The following is an 18,656-nucleotide window of genomic DNA, read 5'->3' as shown; positions in this document are numbered from 1 at the left end:
TTTCAGTCTTGAAAGTTACTGTATTTTCAATTGGAATTTCGTTCACCAGGAAACAATCATATACCTTGAGAATAAATTACTTATTGCAATATTTTTCTTGATCTTTCTCTTGTCAGTGGTAATTCTAATCAGTATAGTTTTTAATACCATGTGAAATTTCAGATAGCATTGCAAGGGGGTCCGCGGGGGTCTTTCCGAATGCACAGAGAGTCCGCGTTATCGGAACGTTTGAGAACCACTGATCTAGAGCATTTATGATCGGTTTATAACACACTGTGGACAGGAAAAAACAAGAACCATATTTGAGGGTCATTTTCTATTGTCCTTTCCCCTCCTGAAACGACCGTTTGCTGAATGTGCATAAGTTATATATTTTCTAAATCTTTGTTTTATTCTAGGTATCCTGTACTTTTTTTTTGTATCTAGACCAGTTAAGGTCTTAACTATGAATAATTAAAATTATATCTATGAAATTCGCAACTTCCTAAAACAAAATTGCCCAGTACTAATGCCTTACTTTGTAGAATAGGTTTGGTTACCAAAAGGTTAATGAAAATATTTTTCAAGTTTAAAGCCAAGTCTAAATTGAGATATACATTATAATGATCAGTTACAATTTTCCTCGTAATGAATGAAGTTCAAACAAAATAACAAATCATACAATTTTATTTTATTTTATTTATTCGCATACCGAATGAAACATACTCACTGACCGCCATTTGACCATCACTAATCTAGAATATCTAAAGCATAAGAGTAACAGTTGAATACAAATTCCTTTTTACGTGGAATACTAAAAATATCCGTACTTTGTCCGGGAAAATGCGGTTATTCACCTGGAGATCTAGGTAGAACTCTGAAATTCTCCAAGTAGCTTGAGCGACACCGTACTCATAGTATTGTTAGAAATAATATGGCAGATCTCTTCCAACTTAAATCGGAGTGTACTTAGAGAGTGATTCCATCTTCCCTCAAAATTCAGAAGTTATGTCAGAATCAGGCGCGAGGCTCGTACCTAGAAATTTTTTGTTGGGAGAAGTACAAGCTTTGGAGGAAAGGTCCAATACTACAAGCCACTACGTTTGTGTAGTATTGAACGGGTATTATTCTGCACCCGAAAAGACGATACCTAATTGTAAAATACTTCCACCTATATTTTCAGAAGAAAAATGGTAGAACTAGATTATTTTTATATAAAAGAAAGAGTATATGTGAAGTGTAAGATGAAATTTTCATGCTATATCATTCGTTTCCTTGTTGAACAAGTATATTTTATTGAAAAAATGTAAATATGTTTGTTGAGGAAGTTTTGGGAAGATCCGAACCCGTTGGACCTCCCTCTTCTCTATGGGTGCGCCCCTGATCAGAATAGTAGCGAGCATGACAAACCGAAGAAATGTACTTGATCAGAAAGCGTGAATGAAATACAAAGAATAGGCGAATGCGTGTCCAGGTGCATCTGGCAACAAACCCGGTCATTTGAATCATAAAGCATCAGCGATTCAGGGAACGAAAATCCGCTGAATCTTCTGAATAGTTTTGGCCTAAGTATGATCAAGGCAAATCGCAATTTTCTCCCAACTAATAATAATCTGACTCTGATGCTCATTATTTCCTCTCACCCATGAGCTACGACCTATTAAGTCTCTTTGTGGACGGGGAAGATCCAAACATGCACATGAAGGTAAGCTACACCTGACCATCAGAAGACACCAGCTTATGTGATATTTCCGCGGGAAAAATACGGCCGAATATACTGTAGTTCTAATGGTCAACGTAAGGTAAAGAATCTGGTTTCACATAAGACGCAACCCATTATACACAACTGCATTTCAGGTTGTATAACTTGCAGTGCTTGCTATGCTAGTAGTTAACGGTTTCTTTGCAATTCCTGACTACTAGTTAAGCGTTTAACGACAGTATTGTCTTCTGTACTATTTCTTAATACTAAAAGAAAGTTTAAACACTTTATTTAAAAGCTGTATCTCCTCCAAGTAAAAAAAAATGACAAAATTAGACTTAAAGAACTTCTACTGTTGGTGCGGTTGAACAGAAATGCATAGTTCTGTTGTCCAAAATTATCCATAGTTGTAGCTTTATCTCACAACAAACAGTTTTAGTTAAAGGTTTAAAAATCCAGGTACGAACTGTTCAATAAGTTAATAAAACAATTTTATAACTTTTTTGTTTTGTTCTTTATAAGCATGATAACAACGGCGCTGAAGAATAAGACGTTGGTTTTCTGCTGATAATGTATGTTCTTCGTATCATTGGGACACTTTTATCCCGATAATTCAAGGACTGTCTTTGCTTATCCCCCATAGCACACAGACCTCCTTTGGATATGAGGATGATCATGAAATGTCCCATTTTGCTAGCGTGCGTCCTGTAAATATCCTATGAAAATCCAGTTGTCCGCTTATGTCCCGGATTCCTGTGGTGTATTTCTGTTCTCTTCGTGGGATAGTCACACGATAACGTTTACAAGCCAAATATTGTCCCGTAAAGGAACATCTCACTGAAATCCAAGGGAAATCCTATGTTATTTCCATTATCCGCGAACTTTCTACTGTAACAGGCACATCCCATTAAAATCCACGGAAATCCCATGAATATTTCCCGTACCCTTAAAGTTTCTATACTGCAACAGGCATACCCTATTCAAGTCCAAGGAAATTCTATGGATATTTCCGTTACCCTTGGTTTCTATCGTAATAGGCACATCTCATTGAAATCAAGGGAAATCCCATGGATATTTCCGTTACTTTCAAAATTTCTACTGTGACAGGCACATCCCATTGAAGTTCAAGGGAAATCCCATGGATATTTCCGTTAATCTTAAAATTTCCTCTGTGACAGGCATTGGAATTCAAGGGAAATCCCATGCGTATTTCCGGCACACTTAAAATTTCTACTATGACAGGCAGGCACATGCTATTGAATTACAAGGGAATCCAATGAATATTTCCATTATCTTAAAAAGTTCTATTGTGACAGGCACATCCCATTGAAATTCACGGTAATCCCTTCAATATTTCCGTTACTCTTAAAGTTTCTACTGCGAGAGCTCATACCCTATTGAAATTCAAGGGAAATCCTATGGATATTTCCGTTGCCCTTAATTTCTATTGTTACAGGCACATCTCACTGAAATTCAAGGGAAATCCCACGGATATTTTCGTTGTCCTTAGTTTTTACTGTAACAAGCACATCCCTTAGAAATCCAAGGAAAATCTCATGGATATTTCCGTTACCTTTAAAATTTCTACTGTGACAGACTCTTCCAAGCCAAGGGAAATCTCAAGGATCTTTCCGTTACTCTTAAAATGTCTACTGTGATAGGCATATCCTATTGAAATTCAAGGGAATCCCATGAATATTTCCATTATCTTGAAAATGTTTACTGTGACAGGCACATCCCATTTGAAATCCAAAGGAAATTACATGAAATTACATGAATATTACTATTTCCCTTAAAGTTTCTACTGTGAGTCTGAATGTTTCAGGGCAAATATGCGATATGCGGGATATTCACTGAACTTGTGGTTCTGTGTGGTTGTGTATGGTGGCGCTGTCATTTCTGTATTTGTTGGATACCAAACTCTAGTTCCTGATCCAATCACTAACTTCAGTTCCACGAGTTCCTGAATTCGATACAACTTTATTTTAACAATGGCGAAAACTAACTGATCATCCCTATCCCTGTTCTACTTGCTTGAAGGTCGTCTTATTGTTCTGGTGACTAGTTTATGCACGTTTGATGCACGTGGTCCCTGGTTCCATTTCCGGTAAGAGCTTTGAATGTATTACAATGGTTCGGATTGCAGCTTATCTGTAGGTTCATGCCTCATATATCCTCGGTCCTACAGCAGCCAAAATTAATTCTAAATTTCAACAAACAAACAAGCAAACCTACTCGCTTGGTAGTCCTGTCTTACTACGTACGGTAAATCAACTAGAGCCTTACCTCAGGCAGGACAATGCGTATGTTCCTGATACAGCCAAGTAAGACCAGGGATTATACCAGGTAGTTATAATTAAACTGATGGTATTCGGACTGATAAAATACAGTTTATAACGAGCGCAGAAGTCTAAAACTTCGTGGATATGCTAATTAGGTAGTGCGCTCGCAAATTAGGCAAAGAAAAACAATTAGTTCGAATTTTTTATACCAGGTGAAATGTAATGCTGTAGGCATTCAGAACGTGGTACGGGTATAAGAAAAGTGGGCCAGATTTTAAGAATGGTTTTGGTACGTTTTTTAGGAACTCTGGTTACATTAATTTTTAATATGGTCCCTCGACTCAGCATCCGTAACACGACATGATCAACAATTGCTTCAATATTTCTGGTGAAATGATAGCGACATGTTATTGAATACTTCCAGGCATAGACACGATCTAGACGGCAGTACTGTACGTCCCTAATAGACACAATCTTTCAAAAATTTCCACAACCAGAAATTACATGGATTTAGGTCGATGTTACAGACCACTCGTCTGGAATTGCCCTAGAGATGATGCGGTCGTTAGTGAAGCTTTCTCGCAACAAAGCTTTAATCTCTCAAGTGACATGTGGTGTTGCCTCATCTTGTATGAAAATAATGATGTGACCACATTTGCGTTCTTGCAAAGCTGGAATAACGTGTTGCACAAGGAGGTCTCTATAACGTGCAGATGCCACAGTACAGCTAACAGGCTCTCGAATTGTTATTTGCTTAAAAAACGGACTAAGAATGAACGAGTTTGTGAAACCACAACAAACAGTAGCGTAAGCTGCGTGCAATGATTGATCCTGCACAACATGTGGATTCTTCAAACCCCATATGCGACAATCCTGCGTATTCACTGCACAGTACAGAGTGAAATGCTCCTCATCAGTCCACAGAATATTCCATTGCCACGTTATTTGCTCCCATGAGTGCCAAAAACCGAAGGGAAACTGACGGCGTTGTAGAAATTCTTAGGATTACAATTGGTGCACAATACGAATCCTATAGAGTTATCAGTGTAAAATGCTCCGCAAAATCTTGCAAATGGTTTACTATGGTAGAAACAATTCACGTGACACAGCCGAGCACTGGTTGCAGAATTTGAAACTCTTGCTTCACGGTTAACTATAGCTACAGCAATTTCGTTAACAACTTCCGTAGCTAACTCATTTGTTTCCTGGAATTTTTTCATCATGTTCTTTAACCATTAATTGCATGGATCCTCTACTTAGCTCTTTCGGTAGGCGATATAGCTGTAATTTCGTGTTGCTATTGTAACTCTGGTAAAACAACGTCACTAGCAGTGCACGATCTCTCTTCTCAAAATCATTGCGTGTCAGGAGGAAAAATTCAAACTTCTTAATTTTCACAGAAACATTGACTTCACAAAAGGAATCATTAATATGAGTCATCAAGTAACAACCAGAGAACACAGGAAACTGTTAGGCAATGCCAACATCGGAACACGCACATTCCAAATATACATGAGTTTTAACTGGGAATCGAACCGGACTCTCCCGCGTAGAAGACAAATTGTTCATTATATATATCCAGGAAATTGATCACGAAGAAATGAGTTAAATTGAGTTAAGATGTAATGTGACTGTTTGAAAAGCTACATTCAAATCTGTTCGTACGTTGTGAATATGGACTAGTATATTTGTAAGACAGATATGTATTTTCATGGTAATTGTGTACAGAAACTTGAAATTTGCCAAGAAAAATATGAAGGAATAGTTTGCAATATATATGTAGAATAGGGTGTATTATCAGAACTTTTTCAATATTAAGGATTTGTTTAAACTGGGGCTTTTAAAATCTATATAAAGTAATGTTTTTATTCACTGTATTTCAGAGCTGAGCCATTATTTCAAAGACCATTTCGTACACTCATAGACAACAATGGCATGAGAAGATCTGAAAGTGACTTGACTATAAGATCACCTTCCAGGTAAGAATAACCATAAGTTATGTCGACTTTGTGTAAATAAACATTCACAATTCATTAACCAAGTTCATAAAATATTATTTGATTAGAACATATCAGTTTGCATATGGGGCGTTAAAGCACAAGAGAATCAACTCCAATTGCTAAAGTTATGGGCAAAAAAAGAAACTTTGTACGGGACACTTCAGTACATGGAAAAGTTAACAGTTTTTTTTATATACATGTTTTTATATACATTATATACACCAAACTATTTGTAATATCTGAACATGAATCTTTTAAGATCTGAATGGAGATTCAGAGAGAGTGATAGTAGTATTGGCCCCACTTTACCGCACTCTCGATTATCCAATTTTGGGGCCACATGGACCATAGTGAATGAATCAGGGATGCTTTGGCCCGGGATTGCGTCACCTATTGAAATTTTGCTTATGCTTATTTAGGGGCCATGCACGTTGGTGTAAATGAGTCAGATGTACCTTGGCCCTGCTATGACGTAATAGAATTGGGAGTATTGGATCAGAGGTCATGATGATTCTTTAAAATTACTAAAAATATGGTCTTGATGATTCATTACGTTATGAAATAGTACAGGTTTACGAATGCTTTTTATTTTTCGTTCCCTTTTATGGCATAAAATTTGGAGATTGTTATATCTTTGATGAGATGGACTAACACTTGTGCAAATGAAATCTTTAGTTTTACGTCCCACGATTATGCCGGTTAGGCTAAAGGCCCAAACAGCAGAGGTGAACGCTCTACCACTGAGCCACCGCACCTCTACTGGTATGAATGAATTAGAGATAGTTGGTTCGATCTAATATGTTCGTTTGACGTCACTGAACTGGGATTTTTAGCTTGGAGCTTATGATGGCTTGTTTCGTTCCCTTTTATGGGTATAAAATTACCAAACAAGGTTTGATCTCTTTCTTGATGATCTATTACAGTATGAACTAGTAGACCCCAGTGATAGTATAAATTAGTATTAGTATTAATATGAAACTCGAAAACTTTGGAGTTCCTCCGTGGCTAACCGGTTAGCGTATACGTCTTTAACGTGGGAGACCAGAGTTCGATTTCCGGCAGGAGCTCATGCGGTTCGGATTGTTATCCCTTTGATGAGATGGACTAACACTGGTGCAAATGAAATCTTTAGTTTTACGTCCCACGATTAGGCTAAAGGAGACGGTGACGATAAGAAAGGAATGAAAGTATGGGAGAAAAATGGAGCATATATTGTCCATCACAAAACTATTTCGTGTAGTTTGAACCAGGGACCCCATACAGCAGAGGTGAACGCTTTACCACTGAGCCACCACCTCCCTTACTGGTGCGAATGAAGTAGAGGTATTTGGTTTGAGCTAATGTGATTGTTTGACGTCGGGCTGACCCTATTTCACTTTTGGGACCCCCCCCCACACACATGGACCATAGTGAATGAATTAGAGATGTTTAGGCCCGGGATTGCATTACCTATTGTAATTTTGCTTATGTTTACTCAGGGGCAGGGATCACTCAGGACACATAAGATCACATTGATTTACATCAGGAGTTGGGGGAGGGAGGGGAGTATCGCACCTCGTACTCTTTGATGAGTATAAAAATATTAAAATTTGGACGTTTTTAACTTATCCTATTATCTTTCACGAGACATTTTCGTTGTATAATAGAGTACAATGATTTATTTTTTTGGGAGTTATCGTTCCCTTTGGAGCCTTATTACGTTATATGGAGGCATATTTAAAATGATTTCCTTGAATTTGATAAGCACTTTGTGATCCATTTTGTTCCGCTTAAGGTGTGAACATGGATACCTTGCAATTGTCCCGAGTTTGATTCTTGGAAATTTTGAATTTAACGTCCCCGCGAAAGGATGAGAAATGATAGGACGAAACAGGGGAAATCATGTTCCCTTTTAGGGGTACAAAATTGCCAAAATATAAACGTAAGCAATACGTTGTACCACGTGTTTGGTCTTTTGGCCCAATTTATCCTCTTGGATGAGGTCCTATTACCTTATATAGTTATATGGGCGTATACAGGGGTTCATTATCTTTCATAAGATATGGATATATTTGTGCACCCCTTTAAAATTTGGGTGGAGTACTTTGGCCCACACCCTTCAATTTTGGAAATTGCCCAATTTAAACATTTGGTATAATAGTATAGGGCTCTAATATATGTTATTATAAATTTGGGTGGTCCACCTCGTTCCTTTTAGGGACACAAAATTACCAAATTTTACTGCAACCACGTGTTTGGTATTTTGGCTCATTTTATCACCTTGGATGAGGTCCTATTACCTTATATAGTTATATGGACATATACAGATGTACATTTCCTATTATAAGACATAGGTACGTTTGTGCACCCCTTTAAAATTTGGGAGGAGTACCATAGCCCACCCCTTAAATTTTGGAAATTTTCCAGTTTAAGCATTCGGTATTATACTACTGGACTCTAATATGTATCATGATAAATTTGGGTGGTTCACTTCGTTCCGTTTTAGGGGTACAAAATTGCCAAAATATAAACATAAGCAATATGATGTACCACGTGTTTGGTTTTTGATCCAATTTATCCTCTTGGATGAGGACCTATTTCCTTATATGGTTATATGGTCATGTATAGGGGTCTATTCCCTATCATAAGACATAGGTACATTTGTGCATCCCTTGAAACTTTTGGGAATGGTACCTTGGCCCACCCCTTAAATTTTATAAATTGCCCAACCACGTGTTTGGTCTTTTGGCCTAATTTATTCTCTTGGATGATGTCCTATTACATTATATGGTTATATGGTTATATATAGGGGTCTATGCCCTATCATAAGACATAGGTACATTTGTGCACCCCTTTAAAAATTTGGGAGGGGTACCCTGGCCCACCCCTTAAATTTTGGAAATCGCCCAATTTAAACATTTGGTATAATAGTATAGAACCCTAATATAGATCACTATAATACCCCTATGCACTCCTCTTAAGCTTTTTGATAAGAGAGAACCACGATATTTTAAGGTTACCTTCTTGGTCTTGGTGTTAGTTCGTGTAATTTATATCTTAAATAACATTGACGGTTTAGTTAAAATCATCTCAAAATATTTTAGCCAAAATTTTTCAGTGAGTGCAAAGAGGGAATTGTTTCACGGTTAACCGCCAAATGTTATCCGGTTTTTAACTATTCGATTAACAAATAAACGGTTTTTAACTATTCGATTAAATTTTGAGTCCACTAATTTCCAGTTATTACAAAAGTTCAAGTGAAAATTTGAAACTAAATTTTTTCGAACTCAAATTTTTCAAATCAAAAATATTCAAACAAATTTTCGAATTAAAAACATCAAACTAAACTTTTCGAACAAAAAAGTTGAAATCAATATTTTCGAATTCAAATTTTCAAACAAAAGAAAAACTGAAATTTTCGAATTATAAACATCGAACTAAAATTTGAAATAAAACTTTTCGAATTCAACTTTTTAAACCAAACAATTTCACACTGAAATATTTAAACTAGAAATTCTAAACTAAAATTTTCGAATCAAAACATTTCAAACCAATTTTAGAACTAGAAAGTTGAAACTAAAATTTTCGAACAAAAAAAATTGAAATAAAACTTTTCGAATTCAAATTTTTTCAAACCACACAATTTCACACTGAAATTTTTGAACTAGAAATTTTAAACTAAAGTTTTCGAAAAATGAAATCAAAATTTTCGAACCAAAACATTTCAGTCCAAATTTTTGAACTAGAAAGTTGAAACTAAAATTTTCGAATTCAAATTTTTGAAACCAATCAGTTTCACACTGAAATTTTTGAACTAGAAATTTTAAGCTAAAATTTTTCGAAAAATGGAATCAAAATTTTCGAACCAAAACATTTCAATCCAAATGTTAGAACTTCGAATTAAAAGTTTCAACCTGTTTTCGAACTAAAAAAATTTTTATAACGAAATTTTCAAATCAAATTTTTGGACCTAAAATTTCAAACCAAAATTGTCGAACTGAAAGTTAAAGTTTCGAACAAAAGAAAGGTCCCAGGTTCGATTCAAGGTCTTATCTTGAAATATGCGTTTATGGTTGTTCTGTGGTAGGGATTCAGAGTTTTACGTAGCGTAGCGGCTATGACCAGAAGAATGTTGGCGTGCTTTCATGATGATACGAAAAAAAAAAGTCCAATTATGGCTGGCCGTTGATCTGAAACAAAAAATGCACTAAAACGGATCGTAAGTTAGTACTGTCTGATGAAATAAAGTTTGATTAAACTTCATTTCAAGCAATATCAATGTCTCGGTCTGGCTATGGCTTACCAAACGGTTCATCTCTCAAAACTTAGTCCCAAATATTTCTTCAAGACAATTAAAATTTTAAAATCAGTAAACGGCTATGGTTAAATATTTTCAAGAAGTTTGAAAATTTCGAATTATTTCTTTTGTTCGAAACTTTAACTTTCAGTTCGACAATTTTGGTTTGAAATTTTAGGTCCAAAAATTTGATTTGAAAATTTCGTTATAAAAATTTTTTTAGTTCGAAAACAGGTTGAAACTTTTAATTCGAAGTTCTAACATTTGGATTGAAATGTTTTGGTTCGAAAATTTAGATTTCATTTTTCGAAAACTTTAGTTTAAAATTTCTAGTTCAAAAATTTCAGTGTGAAATTGTGTGGTTTGAAAAAATTTGAATTCGAAAAGTTTTATTTCAATTTTTTTTGTTCGAAAATTTTAGTTTCAACTTTCTAGTTCTAAAATTGGTTTGAAATGTTTTGATTCGAAAATTTTAGTTTAGAATTTCTAGTTTAAATATTTCAGTGTGAAATTGTTTGGTTTAAAAAGTTGAATTCGAAAAGTTTTATTTCAAATTTTAGTTCGATGTTTATAATTCGAAAATTTCAGTTTTTCTTTTGTTTGAAAATTTGAATTCGAAAATATTGATTTCAACTTTTTTGTTCGAAAAGTTTAGTTTGATGTTTTTAATTCGAAAATTTCAGTTTGAATATTTTTGATTTGAAAAATTTGAGTTCGAAAAAATTTAGTTTCAAATTTTCACTTGAACTTTTGTAATAACTGGAAATTAGTGGACTCAAAATTTAATCGAATAGTTAAAAACCGTTTATTTGTTAATCGAATAGTTAAAAACCGGATAACGTTTGGCGGTTAACCGTGAAACAATTCCCTCTTTGCACTCACTGAAAAATTTTGGCTAAAATATTTTGAGATGATTTTAACTAAACCGTCAATGTTATTTAAGATATAAATTACACGAACTAACACCAAGACCAAGAAGGTAACCTTAAAATATCGTGGTTCTCTCTTATCAAAAAGCTTAAGAGGAGTGCATAGGGGTATTATAGTGATCTATATTAGGGTTCTATACTATTATACCAAATGTTTAAATTGGGCGATTTCCAAAATTTAAGGAGTGGGCCAGGGTACCCCTCCCAAATTTTTAAAGGGGTGCACAAATGTACCTATGTCTTATGATAGGGCATAGACCCCTATATATAACCATATAACCATATAATGTAATAGGACATCATCCAAGAGAATAAATTAGGCCAAAAGACCAAACACATGGTTGGGCAATTTATAAAATTTAAGGGGTGGGCCAAGGTACCATTCCCAAAAATTTCAAGGGATGCACAAATGTACCTATGTCTTATGATAGGGAATAGACCCCTATACATGACCATATAACCATATAAGGAAATAGGTCCTCATCCAAGAGGATAAATTGGATCAAAAACCAAACACGTGGTACATCATATTGCTTATGTTTATATTTTGGCAATTTTGTACCCCTAAAACGGAACGAAGTGAACCACCCAAATTTATCATGATACATATTAGAGTCCAGTAGTATAATACCGAATGCTTAAACTGGAAAATTTCCAAAATTTAAGGGGTGGGCTATGGTACTCCTCCCAAATTTTAAAGGGGTGCACAAACGTACCTATGTCTTATAATAGGAAATGTACATCTGTATATGTCCATATAACTATATAAGGTAATAGGACCTCATCCAAGGTGATAAAATGAGCCAAAATACCAAACACGTGGTTGCAGTAAAATTTGGTAATTTTGTGTCCCTAAAAGGAACGAGGTGGACCACCCAAATTTATAATAACATATATTAGAGCCCTATACTATTATACCAAATGTTTAAATTGGGCAATTTCCAAAATTGAAGGGTGTGGGCCAAAGTACTCCACCCAAATTTTAAAGGGGTGCACAAATATATCCATATCTTATGAAAGATAATGAACCCCTGTATACGCCCATATAACTATATAAGGTAATAGGACCTCATCCAAGAGGATAAATTGGGCCAAAAGACCAAACACGTGGTACAACGTATTGCTTACGTTTATATTTTGGCAATTTTGTACCCCTAAAAGGGAACATGTTTTCCCCTGTTTCGTCCTATCATTTCTCATCCTTTCGCGGGGACGTTAAATTCAAAATTTCCAAGAATCAAACTCGGGACAATTGCAAGGTATCCATGTTCACACCTTAAGCGGAACAAAATGGATCACAAAGTGCTTATCAAATTTAAGGAAATCATTTTAAATATGCCTCCATATAACGTAATAAGGCTCCAAAGGGAACGATAACTCCCAAAAAAATAAATCATTGTACTCTATTATACAACGAAAATGTCTCGTGAAAGATAATAGGATAAGTTAAAAACGTCCAAATTTTAATATTTTTTATACTCATCAAAGAGTACGAGGTGCGATACTCCCCTCCCTCCCCCAACTCCTGATGTAAATCAATGTGATCTTATGTGTCCTGAGTGATCCCTGCCCCTGAGTAAACATAAGCAAAATTACAATAGGTAATGCAATCCCGGGCCTAAACATCTCTAATTCATTCACTATGGTCCATGTGTGTGTGGGGGGGGGGTCCCAAAAGTGAAATAGGGTCAGCCCGACGTCAAACAATCACATTAGCTCAAACCAAATACCTCTACTTCATTCGCACCAGTAAGGGAGGTGGTGGCTCAGTGGTAAAGCGTTCACCTCTGCTGTATGGGGTCCCTGGTTCAAACTACACGAAATAGTTTTGTGATGGACAATATATGCTCCATTTTTCTCCCATACTTTCATTCCTTTCTTATCGTCACCGTCTCCTTTAGCCTAATCGTGGGACGTAAAACTAAAGATTTCATTTGCACCAGTGTTAGTCCATCTCATCAAAGGGATAACAATCCGAACCGCATGAGCTCCTGCCGGAAATCGAACTCTGGTCTCCCACGTTAAAGACGTATACGCTAACCGGTTAGCCACGGAGGAACTCCAAAGTTTTCGAGTTTCATATTAATACTAATACTAATTTATACTATCACTGGGGTCTACTAGTTCATACTGTAATAGATCATCAAGAAAGAGATCAAACCTTGTTTGGTAATTTTATACCCATAAAAGGGAACGAAACAAGCCATCATAAGCTCCAAGCTAAAAATCCCAGTTCAGTGACGTCAAACGAACATATTAGATCGAACCAACTATCTCTAATTCATTCATACCAGTAGAGGTGCGGTGGCTCAGTGGTAGAGCGTTCACCTCTGCTGTTTGGGCCTTTAGCCTAACCGGCATAATCGTGGGACGTAAAACTAAAGATTTCATTTGCACAAGTGTTAGTCCATCTCATCAAAGATATAACAATCTCCAAATTTTATGCCATAAAAGGGAACGAAAAATAAAAAGCATTCGTAAACCTGTACTATTTCATAACGTAATGAATCATCAAGACCATATTTTTAGTAATTTTAAAGAATCATCATGACCTCTGATCCAATACTCCCAATTCTATTACGTCATAGCAGGGCCAAGGTACATCTGACTCATTTACACCAACGTGCATGGCCCCTAAATAAGCATAAGCAAAATTTCAATAGGTGACGCAATCCCGGGCCAAAGCATCCCTGATTCATTCACTATGGTCCATGTGGCCCCAAAATTGGATAATCGAGAGTGCGGTAAAGTGGGGCCAATACTACTGTGATCTTAATGATGAAATGTGTCGGAAATGACAAAAAAATGGATTTGATTCCATTGTGCATTGTACACGTCATATGTTGGTGTAACATAAACTTCCAAACCAAATACGTTTAATACTGTAAGTTTTCATTATAGTTTTATGTTAATTTTAATCCTCAGACACATTGATGAGGTGCAAAACATTCTAATAAGGAATTATACAAACATAAGATCTCATTGCACAATTTGTCGCGTTTCCATCCGCGATAGTGGCGATTCGGATCTCGTATTAAGAAGTTGTCTATGAAGATAAATAATTAAATAAAGAAAAACAGTCGTTTGAACTATGGTTTTACCCATGGATGTAGTTGTGCGAGTCAGATTTAACTTATCAATTTAATGGAACACCTGAAGTTTGAAACAAGTCAGATGTGTGATTTGGCAACAGTCAGGGAGCGATCAGAACACTGGGCTGTTGGTAGTGGTGTGTTAGGCAATCTTCGTACTACGTGAGGAGCAGTAGAACGATAATGTGCAGTGAACTGAGTTGATAGTGTAAAATGGACACCATTTTGGAGTAAATTATTGGCGCTCGGTTGTGTGGTGCGAGCGTGATGGAAGTAGCAGGAATGTTAAATCTGTCGCGAAGGACAGTATCCAAGGTGACGATGGCCTACGAAACTCATGGTAAAAGCACATCGGCGAAGAGGAACAGGGGTCGGAAGAAATACAACAGTGACAGGTGTCCTCAAGCATTAACGAAGTTGTCAGTCAGAACCGTCGTACGTCTATGGTACACGACAAAGAAACTCAAGCATCACCTCCTATAGCCTACGTCGAGAATTACAGTCCGCCACACACATGATATTGACATACGGGGTCAAGTTGCACGGGAAAACTGCAGATAAGGAATCATCACGCTTTAGCACGACGCCAATGGTGCCGCAGACATACAGCATGGACCAGTGATAACTAGAATTTTGTGATATGATTGCGTCACCGTCCATGATCATATCATCACTTTAGGGAATCATGTACATCTTATGACCCAAATATTGTTTCCAAGTAGTGACATGATATTCCAGGATGATAATCCGCCCATTTACAGAGCTGGAGATGTTGCGGCGTGGATTAAGAAACATCATGATGAAGTTGAATACTTGTCCTGGCCTGTCCCATTCCCAAATCTGTACATAATTGAACATCTGTAATCCGTTTTGGAGATCTGAATCTGCTATAGATTTCCGTCTCCATCCCCACTCATGCAACTGAGTGATGCACTGCATCCGAAATGTTATAATATTCCACTTGCTACTAGTCACCACCTCTATGACTCCATTCGATACCGCATCAGAGATGTTCTGAGGGGCAGGGTTGATCCAGTACTATATTAATCTGGTAAGTTGCATTTTTTTCCAGATATTTGTATTAAATTGACATGAATCTGTACACTCTAAGTAACAATAAAAGGAAATTTCTGCAGGAAGTAGATATTAGAAGTGTTTTATATATTTTGTATTGAAGTATCATTTATACGATGATATATGTTAATCATTTGGAAGACGTTCAAAGCATCAATATCTTACTTCCATTTGTATTTTAATGGACGGAGTACGAAAAAGGGAGAAAAACTATCTTCTTAGGTTTCTCCACAAAAAGTCTTGCGGAGAGCTCTAAAAGAATATTTTGCAAAGAATGAAACTGAAGTTTTCGACTGCTAGTATATATCCTTACATACATAATTCTGCTAGTTACAAGTTTCTTGATCATATCGATGAATTACCGAATATGAATAATCGTAAGGAGCATGCTTTGGTGCTTTGGTTATGTGAGTTTAGGGTAAATACTCTTGTCCGTACGGTCAGGCGACGATTTAATCCCCCGCGTCAATGAGAAGATAAATCGCTTTGAATGTATAATCTTGAGAAATGCAAACATAAATCGCTTTAGAAACTCCAAGGCTTTATATTTTATATTACAAATGAGAAATTTGTTTTGAAAGGTAGCATGTCCATTTGTACGGTGTGTTTGAAATTGGCGTAAGTAGTTTCTATCATTCGATATGATGTACGTTAATGTGTAAGTCTCTCTTTCTTTCATGGTAACATTATCCAATTTTAATTTAAGAAATTGCATGTTTTGTGTAAGATTTCCCAAAAAAGACTTATTCCTTAAGAATTACATTAGTCAATAACAAGAAGATTAAGCCATCCCAATTTGGAAATTTGAGCATTTACATAAGGTGGTACGTAAACAATTTTCCGCGATAACTTTCTTAAATGTTATTCGATTTTGATGGAAAAAGACATATATCTTCCTTAAAGCGTCTCAGTTATCCTCGTTACTTGAAATTGGAATCGATTGAGAAGAAGGGATGAATTTAGGCTACCTCATGTTTAGAAAATGTTTTCGATAAATTACGTAAAACTTTCAATTGTGGGTTTTCTTTCAGACTTAAACTCTACTCCTATTGTATAGAGTGAAATCAGTCAAAAGCGAGGGGTGAATAAACGCCTTTTGGTTTAAAAAAAATGCTTAATGATAAGTTCCCTTAAATGTTACTCAATTTTCATTAAACATGATGTATTCTTTCCTTGATGATGCTTAAGAATTATTTGTAATACTGGAAGTTGAAATTGGTTAAAATAAGGGAATGATTTCACCCGAACTCGAAGGAAATACATCAGGATAACTGCCATGAAATGTCTTAATTGCATAAAATGTGTTCTGCGTTCCCTTTGAAGCTTAGCTCTGTAGAGACACGTTAGGAATTAATGTGTTTATATACCACACCCCCGTCGGAGTCATTCGTATCATTTGGGATTAAAAGTGGTCAAAGGTAAAGGAGTGAGTTCCTCATCCAATGTAAAAAGTAAATATTTTTCACTCACTTCTACCCAACAAGGCAGAAGTACTGATAAAAGTGAAAACCTTGCCCTTCTGAAATTGATAACACTATTTAAAGAGCATTAAAATTATAACGGTTTGCCAATGTGGTACCGGTACACGCTTATAGTAAGAGATAATTTTAACAATACGAATTATTTTTATTTTATAAGAAGGGTCAATATTTTTCATGGCGAGACAAAGTTTTGTATAAATAGTCGTGTTATCTTCAGAAAGTAGTAACTTCAATGTTTCAGCAACAACTACATTCAATGCAACAGACAAAGAAGTGTTAATTTAAAAGAGTGAAGTAAAGTCCTTCATTTACTTTAAAACCTTTATTTCTATGAAAGCTCTGCTGGATCAGGAAGAGAGTCTCCTTTACCACCAATACGACGATTTAGTATTAGGTGAGTCAAAGAAAAAGTGATAGCTTGCATGTATCAATGTTGTCTAAGACATTTTCCCTGCTGCTGAACCCTGGAAAGGTTATATAACATACATCTAGGTAGCTATAGCACGGCCAACAAGAGATGATCTCTGACGTTTCTTACCACATGCGGTGGGACATTGCAGCCCCTACTTTTATACCAGTGTTACTAACCACGATCACTCTGTCTTATACCATTAATTAAATTGCCACTACAGTTGCACCGAAAAAAAACCTTGACATGTGAGTAGTGGTAATGTCATTGCGAGCTGTCAGAGACGTTGGACGCACTATAGCTATGTGCTTTCTTATTTTTTTACCTTTAGATATGTTTGTTACTGTAGATCGAACTTCGATTATTAGTATCTGTAGTTTTAGAACATTTTTTCTGGCATGATCACGTGCTTCCATGAGTACTTCTGTTGTACGAGGGTAAATCAAAAAGTAAATTCAATTTTCATAAAACAATTTTATTTTCACATCAGAAGAAGAACCTGTATATCTCTTTTCCACATATGCCTCCTGTACGGCAATGTACTTTTGATGTCATGCAATCAGCTTGTGTATGCCGTCCGCGAAGAAGCTTTTATTGTTGCTTAAAAGCCACGTCTGCACCGCCTCCTGGACTTTGTCATCTGATCTGAACCGACGGTCACTCAGTATCTCATTTCAAAAGCCTAAGATCTAATACGGTAATACTATGGCACCAGATCAAGGCTGCATGGAGGATAGGGAAGCAACTCAAGCCGGTGCACATTGTCTACTGTTGCCGTTATTGTGTGAAACCTGACATTAATGTGCCCCTCCCCCGTAGACAGCAGGCTTCGTCACTTTTACGAATTGCAGGTTTCAGTTTGTTTTGCAAGATCACATAATAATTCACAGTTTCACCATGTGAGTGTAACTCGGTCAGAATCGATCCCTTCATATCACTAAACTGCGTTAGTATTACTTTAGCGTTAGCAGGACGACTGTTCTTTGAGTTTTTGCGCACACAAGATGAGGAATGTTTCCATTCCAGACTTTGCCATTTACTTTCTGGTACGTATTGGTAAATACATACTTCTTCGTTTGTTATGATTCTTTCCAAGATACTGGGATTGGCTTCATAGCATTCGAGAAACTTGAAAGGCGCTGCGAGCGCTGCTGCTGTTGTTCATCTGAGCCCATTCGATACTCACCTCGCACAAACTTTATACAGTAGTCCTCTAATTCATCAAGTCTTATTGCATGTGATGATCCGAAATTGATGTCCAATCGTTCTCTGCTATTTGTGCTTTCATGATTATTCTACCGCCCCTGATAATGTCATCTGACCGTTGGACGTTTTTTTTTTCTGTGTGGGACGTTTCGGGGCGTCAAATCCGAGTTTCCTTTGTTACACTTTTGCGTTCAAATTTAAAGCGGTCCAACCACGGATACACCTT

The 18,656-nt window shown here is 36.4% G+C and overlaps 1 protein-coding gene across 2 annotated transcripts in view; it reads left to right on the top strand.

The window, feature by feature from the left end:
* LOC145663741 (kinesin-like protein KIF19) overlaps positions 1–18,656 on the top strand; it is a 278,291-nt gene that overhangs the window by 204,387 nt on the left and 55,248 nt on the right. The window contains exons 14-15 of one of the 2 annotated variants that reach the window (XM_081729824.1): positions 5,847–5,942; positions 17,153–17,209. In XM_081729824.1, coding sequence (XP_081585950.1) covers positions 5,847–5,942; positions 17,153–17,209 — 153 coding nt within the window. The remainder of the gene's footprint in view (positions 1–5,846; positions 5,943–17,152; positions 17,210–18,656) is intronic. The other variant, XM_081729825.1, reaches the window with a different exon arrangement.

Source organism: Thermobia domestica, chromosome 11, assembly GCF_964235325.1.
Source record: "Thermobia domestica chromosome 11, izTheDome1.hap1.1, whole genome shotgun sequence".
Lineage (NCBI taxonomy): Eukaryota > Metazoa > Arthropoda > Insecta > Zygentoma > Lepismatidae > Thermobia > Thermobia domestica.
The sequence above is the reverse complement of the archived record's forward strand: the minus strand, read 5'-3'. Positions and strand labels throughout refer to the sequence as shown.